This window comes from Asparagus officinalis, chromosome 7, assembly GCF_001876935.1.
Source record: "Asparagus officinalis chromosome 7, Aspof.V1, whole genome shotgun sequence".
Lineage (NCBI taxonomy): Eukaryota > Viridiplantae > Streptophyta > Magnoliopsida > Asparagales > Asparagaceae > Asparagus > Asparagus officinalis.
Window position 1 is genome coordinate 6,502,773 of NC_033800.1, and position 10,216 is coordinate 6,512,988.

Sequence of the window (10,216 nt, forward strand, 5' to 3'; positions counted from 1 at the left end):
AATTATAGGAAGAATTTAAATTTAAAAACTATTAAAAATTTTCTCCATATAAGATAATAAATATCTATTAAAATCTCTAATGATAAAAAATTTTAAAATTAAATATCAAAATTTATCCAATATACGTACCATTTCCCTTTTATTTTTAAAATTCAAAAGATATAATTTTTTTTGTTTACTAAAAATAATGCAAGTAAAGACTTGGTTATGATACATTCTAGTACATAAAGAAGGGCTTGCGTATCATATATCTTGGTATGTGAGTTTTAACAAATTGGATTTAGAGTAATTTGAATCCATAATTATGAAAAAAATACACACGAATATCTTTTAGTCAGATATTTTAACTAAAACGAATAAATGTATAAGATCACTTAAATCATGCTGATATTTTAGAAATTTTTTTTTTTTTAAATTCTGCATGAATTTATTAAGATCTATGGGTAAGATTTAATTAGATTGTGAAAGATAGAATTTATCTACACAATTTAATGGATTGTTTTGGAGATTAACGAGTAAGATTTAATCTAAAAATCTAATGGGAAATTAAGACATAGATGAACGACATAGATCTCTGTACATGTGGCAAAAAAAATTTATGAATGAAAAATTGATGTGGCACCTTTGTGGATAGTTTGTAGTTTTTTGGTTCTCCTTTAGAGTTGAACTAATTAGAGTATACACTAATAAAGATTATAGATTAGATAGATATATGTGCAATTTGAGAGATATATATTTTTACTTTAATCAAATTATATAAATAAGAAATTTTAATACTACAATACCCTCTATTTTTTAAATTTTGAATTAAGTTTGGATAAATCATAAAGATATATATTATGGCAACTACATAAAGACTTGCATTAAAGATTTTCATATTTTGGTAAAACAAATAATTCCGTGATACAATGTTATAATATTTCTCCATTTATATTGATAAATATTAAATTATCACCATAAAATTAAAACTCTTTAAATTAATGATGCTACATGTCATTTTTTGGTGAGTTCAGATTTCAGTGAGTGGTGAGATGATAATGTCACATGCCAAAACATTTTGTTAATGAAAAACTGATGTGACATCTTATTATGAGTTTAAAGTGTTTTGGTTCTCCTTTATAGTATACACTAATAAAGATTTTTTAAAAGACGTCAAATTATTATTACATGATAATATTTGAACTTATCTATATTATTTATAAAAGATGAATAGAGTGTTAAAACTTTTGACTACCTCTTTTACCCTTCCAGAACTTGATAATTTTCAATAATTCCCTAAAATTTATTCAATTCATTATGTTTATTATATTATAATTATTCATGCAATAAACATAAGAACTAATATATATCATAAATTTTAACCATGTTAATCTTATGTTAAGTAAGATAAATATTTCACTTTAGATATTAGGTATTATACAATAAATATACAATTTTAATATTTAAGAAAATAATATCATAACTTATATTTATAAGTTATATTGTAATTTAAGATAATTTTAATCTTTAAATAAAAATCTAATATCTAATCTAATATTATAATATATTAATATGTGTGTCTGATATATAAAAAATCATGGAGAGAAATACTAATATAAATGTTAACCTCTTAGTGTGCGTAGTCTAGAAATAGCATATAAAACTATCATAATATATATTACTAACTATTCCAATATATTTATTATAATATTTGGATACGATGTAATACCAAGCATGCGGAACTCTAAGTGTTGTGGGAAGCTATTACATTTGCTCCTGATACTGGATGTGGAAAGATAATTTTTAAAGAAGATGTGGAAAAGGAATTAGAGATATCCAAAATGGAGCAGAGTAGCACTCGATTTTCTGGCGCTTTGTGGATGATATTTAGCGAAGTTGCGCATGACTCAATGAATGAGATTTTGAGATAGTTTGTCAAACAAGGAATGTAACGACTCATGTGTTGGTTCGAAGAGCTAAGAAAATTGATGATTTTGTGGTATGACTCGAAGATCCACCACCGTTTTTACACATTATTCTGCAGTCTGATAAGGAGCGATATTTTTCTACATTCTCTTGTTATGCTTCTGGGTTTTTAGTTTAGTTTGGATGTGTCTTAATATCGTTTCTATAAAAAACTATTGTAGTATAATAATTAGATCCTACTAACAAAGTAATTTAAGACATCTGCCTTTCTGAACCTACTAATAATGTATTTAATATGAATAGTAGTGAGAAATGAATCTATAATTAAACCATTCATGTATATTCTCTCATAGACTAATTAAATTCTCTTAATTAATTATGCACTAATTATTTCACAACTCATGCTTTCCATAAATATTCCACTTGGATCTTAAGAGCTGCATAAAAAGTATACTATATATGGATGCTCAAATGCACAAAAGAAAACACTAAAAGAATCAAAAGGAAAAAAAGGGAGGAAGTGGAATCAGTCCATCGATTATAGTAACTTGCATACCTCGCAGTCAATAAGATTTTATAGGTGATAATTGAGAGAGAAGATTATATTGCTTTTCTTTGGAGAAAATGAAACAACTCTACAACTGAGTTCACCTCCCATTTATGAAAAAAACATTAATCTATTAGTCGTACAAGTATGAAAATTCTTGGAGAGAAAAAATAATATAAATCTCAATAAACCGCCCTTTGAATGCCTAGTCTCATATCATTATTTAATACGCATTACGTGTAAAGCACGTATTACATACTAGCATACCCAAAACTGGGGTCCAACTATTCACACTCCCAAACAGTAACTTTGGGGGTGTGTGAGGACTAAATTGCCCTTCTCCCAAACAGTAACTTTGGGGGTGTGTGAGGACTAAATTGCCCTTCTCCCAAACCAAACCAGGCCAAGTTCATTCCAGAAACACCCTCAACATCAAAAAGGACTAAATTGCCCTTCTCCCAAACCAAACCAGGCCAAGTTCATTCCAGAAACACCCTCAACATCAAAAAGGCATTTTCGGCAATCCAACTCCCAAAATTACTGTTTGGGAGTGGATATAGCAAACATGCCAAAACTGGAAAGAAGGGACCTTCTAAATCATTCACTTCTTTCTTCCTATTTCTTACAATCTAATTTGTTGTTAGCAGAATTAATTCATGTTTAATACCTTCACAACAAAAGATTAAAAAGGAAGGGACTTAAAACAAAAGGATACTGCAAAAAGCCAAAAGCGATATAATGGAGGATCGTGTTTCATAAGGGGTTGTTTGTTTGCCTAAAAAAAGAGAGAAATCAAAGAAATGGAAAACTATTTCTAAGAAAAATTATTTTGGGAATGTTTGGTTGGCTTAAAAAAGAAGGAAATCAAAGAAATAGAGATGAGATGATGTTAGTTGTCAACTTATTATAGGATGATGTGAGTGATTTTTTAAGAAAACTTGTTTTGATGTTGTTTGCTTGGTGAAAAAAAATAAGGAAATGAATTATAAGAAACATATTTCTTGTAATAGGCTGTTTTCTTTTGTTTGGTTCATTCTTAAAAATAAGAAAATAGATGAGATGAGATGAGTTATCATTATATTATTGGATGATGTGACCCACACTTAAGGAAATAGTTTTCCTAGATTTTTAGGAGGAAATGAGTGGAAATGAAATGTTAATGAGATGAGATGAGTTGTCATCATCTTATTGGATGATGTGAGTGATTTGAAATGATGATGAGATGAGATGAGTTGAGTGATGTTGTGGATGAAAATAATATTTTATTAGATGTGATGGATGAGTTGTTGAATGAAAATAATATTTTATTAGAGCTTCTCCAACCGAACGCTTTCCCCTCAAATTGACGCAAAAAATGTTCATGTTCCTCCTCCAACCGAACGCTTTCCCCAGCGCCATTTTGGGGGAGAGCTACAGTGCTGCGCCAGATTTGGCGCAGCACTGTAGCTTTGGCGTAGTGAATTTTTTTAGGCATGGAGTTTATTATTTTGTTGGTTTTTAATGTTTCTCTTTTTATTCATGATCAAAATATTTCATGGTGCTTTTATTTTTTTAATTATTTTGATATGAACTATTATAATAAAATTAGATTATAAAATAATTATTAAAATAAAATTCAACAATGGAAAAAATAGATAGTTTAATCCAAACACTTAAAATTTCATAATACTAGAACCAAATAGAACATTGAACATAAACTAGAACAACATTGGAAATTAACACTAATTGCAATACATTAAAATTAAAGGAAAATAGAACATTGAACATAAACTAAAACAACATTTCAGTATTCTAGGAAATTATCATCAGAAGGACGAAGATGCTCGAAATATTGGGCAAAAGTACCAGAACCGGTATTTTGAGATCCTTCACATTGTTTAGTTCTTTTATGCATAATTCTTGATTGTTCTTGTACAAGAAACTCATGTAGTTTTGGATCAGTTACTTGTGTCAAATCTTTCAGTAAAATTAAATTTTCTTCTCGTAATTCTTCCACGTCCACTTTTTTTACCGCAGTTTGAGCTCTAACATTTGGATTTCATAATTTAGTTGTCTATCAGCATTATTTTTTTCCATCATTGCAACAATTTTTTGATTCTCTTCTTTCATATACTCCATAAACTTTCCATAATTGCAAGCATTTTTTGATTCTCTTCTTTCATATACTCCATAAACTTAGAACTTTCTTCATCATTTCTCTTTTTAAATTTTGCTTTCCGTACCCCTATAGGTCTTTCAGAAGTACCACCAAAATCATTGTCATTCATATTAAAACCGAATGAAGCCAATCTAGGAGATGCTGGTGTGGGAGACTCTGAAGTGGGAGAGTACTCTGATTGTGATGATGCAAAGTTACCATGTTGCATACGTCCCACTTGAATTCCAGCATTAACATCTGCAAATTTTTCGATATCTTTCAAGATGGGCCATACATGATCGAATTTGAATCCCTTCTTATAATTCTTATCCTGAGCAAACAACACTTTAGCCCGATTGAACTGCAAAATGATATAAATATATAAAATTAAAATTCAATCATAAATTAAATCTCAAAAATATTTGTAACAAATAACACTTACAATATCTTGTTCAGAAGCACCGCTTGGATTTAAATTTTCAACCTGTCTTACACATCCCCTCATCTTGCCAATTGCAGTTAACAGAGTTTGCATTCGACATTGCAAAGATCTTCTGGGTCGAACTTGAGTGATAAAAGCAGGCATTGAGCTATGATAATCACTCTCAACTCGAGACCAAAATTGATCCTTAGATTGGTTTATACCTATGATCGGATTTTGGGAAATGTCAAGATATACATGGCAGAGGTGTGAGTCTTCAGCATTTGTGTATGAAGAACTTCGTTGATTTGAAGTCATCTATAACACAAATGAAGAAGATGTATGTTTCTTGAAGTATGATATGTTATTTATAGATGAAAAATGAAAGTGACAACATTTCAAAGAAAAGACATATCAATGACAACATATCAACTTCAAACACTTCATGACAACATATCAAAGAAAAGACACATCAATGACAACATATCAACTTCTATCACACATCAATGACAACATATCAACTTCTATCACACATCAATGACAACATATCAACTTCTATCACTTCATGACGACATTTCAAAGAAAAGACACCTCAATGACAACATATCAACTTCAAACACTTCATGACAACATATCAAAAAAAAGACACATCAATGACAACATATCAACTTCAAACACTTCATGACAACATATCAAAGAAAAGACACATCAATGACAACATATCAACTTCAAACACTTCATGACAACATATCAAAAAAAAGACACATCAATGACAACATATCAACTTCAAACACTTCATGACAACATTTCAAAGAAAAGATACATCAATGACAACATATCAACTTCTAGCACTTCATGATAACTCTTCATGACAACATTTCAACTTCCAACACTTCCCGTTTATCATCTCCATCTATTATAAAAGCTCATATTGATGAGTTTGCTAAAATCATAAACCTTTATTTTCAAAAAAAATGAATTTTAACAATAGAGATCCTTCTAATTTGTCATCATCATTTTCTGATAATGAAATTGAAGATGAACAATTGATAGATGATATTGAAGCGATTGATGCAGAAAGGGAAGCGGTGTTTCGCATCAGGAACAACAACAATCTTCTCATGGCTTACTATATCAATCAACAAAACAACCAAGTAATTCGTGGAGGTTCAATTCCTGGTCATATAGTGATCAACCATGATCGAGAAAATGCTGATCGTAATCTGTTCAACGACTACTTCTCTGAGAATCCGCGATATAATGATTCTCAACGACTACTTCTCTGAGAATCCGCGATATAATGATTCGATGTTCCGCCGACGATTTCGAATGTCTCAAGATTTATTCCTTCGCATTGTTAACGCCATAAAAGCTCACGACACTTACTTTATACAGCAAAGAGATGGGGTCGGTAGACTTGGATTGTCTACGCTTCAAAAAATTACAGCTGTGTTCCGAATGTTGGCATATGGTCTACCAGCGGATGCTACTGATGAATACATTAAAATAGGAGAGTCGACAGCAATCGAAAGTTTTAAGAGATTTTGTCGTGCTGTTGTGGAGGTTTTTGCAGAACAATATCTGAGATCGCCTAACACTAATGACATTGCCAGACTACTACATATTGCTAAACAACGAGGTTTTCCAGGAATGTTGGGCAGTCTAGATTGCATGCATTGAAAATGGAAAAATTGGCCAACGGCTTGGGTGGGCCAATACGCAGGTCGTAGTGGATCCCCAACTATTATTCTGGAGGCCGTAGCTGATTATGATCTTTGGATATGGCATGCATATTTTGGTTTGTCAGGTTTCAATAATGACATTAATGTTTTAGAGGCATCTCATCTTTTTGCAAAACTCGCTGAAGGTATTGCTCCTCATGCTCATTATGTCATTCAAGGTAAACATTATAACATGGGTTACTATTTAGCTGATGGTATATATCCAAAATGGTCTACTCTTGTACAAACAATTCATGATCCTCGTGGTCTAAAAAAAAGTTGTTTGCAATGAAGCAAGAAGGATGCAGAAAAGATGTAGAACGTGCATTCGGAGTACTCCAATCTCGATTTGCAATTGTGTCAGGACCAGCTCGTTTTTGGAAAAAAGAAGTATTACATGATATCATGACTGCGTGCATTATTATGCACAACATGATAATTGAGGATGAACGTGATCTTAATGCTACAATTTCATAAAATATATTATTATAATTAATTATATGTAATGTATTATATAATTATATAATTTGTTAAATATTTTTAATTTCAAAAAATGTTAAAAGATAAGAATAATAAAAGGAATATTCTTTTTGGTGTAACATTTGGTGTAATGGGTTGGAGATGGAATAGTAATTTGGTGTAAAAACTACACCAACTTGGTGTAAAAACTACACCATTTTGAGTTTTATGGTTGGAGATGCTCTTAGATGTTGCGGATGAGTTGTTGGATGAAAATAATATTTTATTGGATGTTGTGGGTGAATTTTAAGGATGAAAATAGATAAAATTATACTTTTTGAGATTTCCACCTTTTCATTTTCATTTCTTGGTTTTTAGGAAATCAACTAAGGGGCTGTTTGTTTGCCTAAAAAAAGAGGGAAATCAAAGAAAATGAAACCTATTTCTAAGAAAAATAGGTTTTGAGATTGTTTGGTTGGCTAAAAAAAGAAGGAAATCAAAGAAATGGAGATGAGATGAGATGAGTTGTCACCTTATTATAGGATGATGTGAGTGATTTTTTAAGAAAACTTATTTTGATGTTGTTTGGTTGGCGGAAAAAATAAGGAAATGAATTATAAGAAACTTATTTCTTGTAATAGATTGTTTTCTTTTGTTTGGTTATTTCTTAAAAATAAGAAAATAGATGAGATGAGATGAGTTGTCATTATATTATTGGATGATGTGACCCACACTTAAAGAAATTATTTTTCTAGCTTTTTGGGAGGAAAACAAAGAAATAAAATGTTAATGAGATGAGATGAGTTGTCACAATCTTATTAGAAATAAAATGTTAATGAGATGAGATGAGTTGTCACAATCTTATTGGATGATGTGAGTGATTTTTAAACATGAGATGAGATGAGTTGAGTGATGTTGTGGATGAAAATAATATTTTATTAGATATAGTGGATGAGTTGTTGGATAAAAATAATACTTTATTAGATGTTGTGGGTGAGTTTTAGGGATGGAAATGTGTGAAATTGTACTTTTTGAGATTTCTTGGTTTCCATTTATATTTTTTGGTTTTTTAGGAAATAACCAAACATGCCCTAAACAGACCCTAACTTGGAAACCCTAGAAACCACGCGTGGAAAGGTCAAAATAGTTCCTCATGTTGCATTCAGGTTCTAGTGCTTTTGAAACGTCAGTAATGACGCCATTTTCAGGAAAAATCACTTCTACGCCATTTTCAGGAAAGATATTTTTATGATTATTAAAATATCCAGAGATCTAATATTAAAGTATTATTGAAATTTTTCCCTGGAGAGTTTTTCCTCCCTCCCTATTTCAAGGTTAATCAAATGTGGAAAACAATTCCCATGCAATTCTATTGTTTGCTGCAAACCCAAAAAATAGCTAAATAACACTTACATACCTTTTTGTTTCATCTACTTCTCACTTGCATACATTTTTGTTTCATCTACATAGCTAAATAATATAATGACAACTCATCTACTCTTCTATATAAATGGGAAAACTCAAGATTCACTATTCATGCTATAGTAAAATGCTATATGGCATTTACTGTAGCAAACATGAGACTTGGCACGACATGTTTTTTGAAAAAAATATCACCGTAACGCACGAAAACACAGTAGTAGAAGCGAGATACTGCAGCAACCCCAAAAATTCAAAAAATTACTGTAGCAGTTAAAACCGGAAAAATATATGCCGTGGTTTGCATGATGTTCACAGGGCCGTACCTAGGAATTTTGGGGCCCAACGCGAAATATTGGATGAGGCCTAAGTGATACAACTCATAATACATTTTATCTCATTCTTCTTACCTTTTGAGCGACAAAATTACATATTATTTTCAATATCTTGTAACATGGTCGATCTTAAATAAGATTTTAGTAATTTTAATTTTGAAAAACTTCTTTCAGCGGAAGCAACTGTTACGAGTATAGTCAATAGTACACGATAAGCAATACAAGTATTTAGAAAATAATCTAACCACTTTATATAGTTCAACACTTCAATTGGACTATTAATCTCTATTTTTAAAATTTTCCTAAGCACTCTCAATTCTGAAAACAAATCAAGTCCATTAATATCTAAATGTTCATCATGTTTTAGTGCATTTTCGAGATTAAGATAATATGCTTTCAATTCAATATAATCTAAAGCTTTTAATTTTTTCAAATCAAACAAAAAACCAAATTTTTTTTCATACGTTTTAAATTGTTCAAACCTACTTTCAATTGAGCCAAGCGATTTATCAACTATGTATAAGAAATATTCAATATATTCATAGCTATTAAGAATTTAAAATTTTCAATCTCATAAGTTGCTAAGCTATTAACTTCACTTTTTATCTTTGGATCTTCACTTTTTAAATAGGGTTAGCTTTATGCTTAAGTAACTAAGTTACATATATTATATATATGGGTGGGTGGGCCTTATCCAACTTGGGGCCCAAGGCAAAGGCCTTAGTTGCCTTATGCTAGGGCCGGCCCTGGATGTTCATAGTTTTTAGGAATGAACCAAACAAAAGAAAATAACCTATTACAAGAAATATGTTTCTTATAATTCATTTCCTTATTTTTTTCGCCAACCAAACAACATCAAAACATGTTTTCTTAAAAAATCACTCACATCATCCAATAATAAGGTGACAACTAACATCATCTCATCTCCAATTCTTTGATTTCCTTCTTTTTTTAGCCAACCAAACATTCCCAAAACAATTTTTCTTAGAAATACTTTTCCATTTCTTTGATTTCCCTCTTTTTTAGGCAAACAAACAGCCACTTATATATCTCCGATTGTATAACCTTACTTCTTTTTTGTAGCATTTATGTACCATAAAGTTATTAGAACTTGCACTTCATTACCCAAAAGTTTTTAAATCCGACACTTAAGCACTATGATTTTTTTAAAATTTGCATTTAGATACCCTAAAATTTGCATAACTGAGGGTATTTATTGGCAAGTTTTAAATTTTTTAAGGTGTAGCTGTAAAAACTTTAGGTACCGTTTGG

At 30.6% G+C, this 10,216-nt stretch overlaps 2 protein-coding genes across 2 annotated transcripts; one reads left to right on the forward strand and one right to left on the reverse strand.

The window, feature by feature from the left end:
• LOC109846615 (glutathione S-transferase T3-like) lies at positions 4,558 to 5,529 on the reverse strand. The gene is made up of 2 exons (XM_020415862.1): positions 5,032 to 5,529; positions 4,558 to 4,950 (listed from the first exon to the last, which is right to left on the reverse strand). Exons 1-2 carry the CDS (start codon positions 5,326 to 5,328, stop codon positions 4,558 to 4,560), a joined length of 690 nt encoding a protein of 229 aa, XP_020271451.1. The 5' UTR covers positions 5,329 to 5,529.
• Positions 6,340 to 7,023, forward strand: LOC109846616. The gene is made up of 2 exons (XM_020415863.1): positions 6,340 to 6,649; positions 6,818 to 7,023. The coding sequence occupies exons 1-2, from the start codon at positions 6,340 to 6,342 to the stop codon at positions 7,021 to 7,023; spliced, it is 516 nt and encodes a 171-aa protein (XP_020271452.1).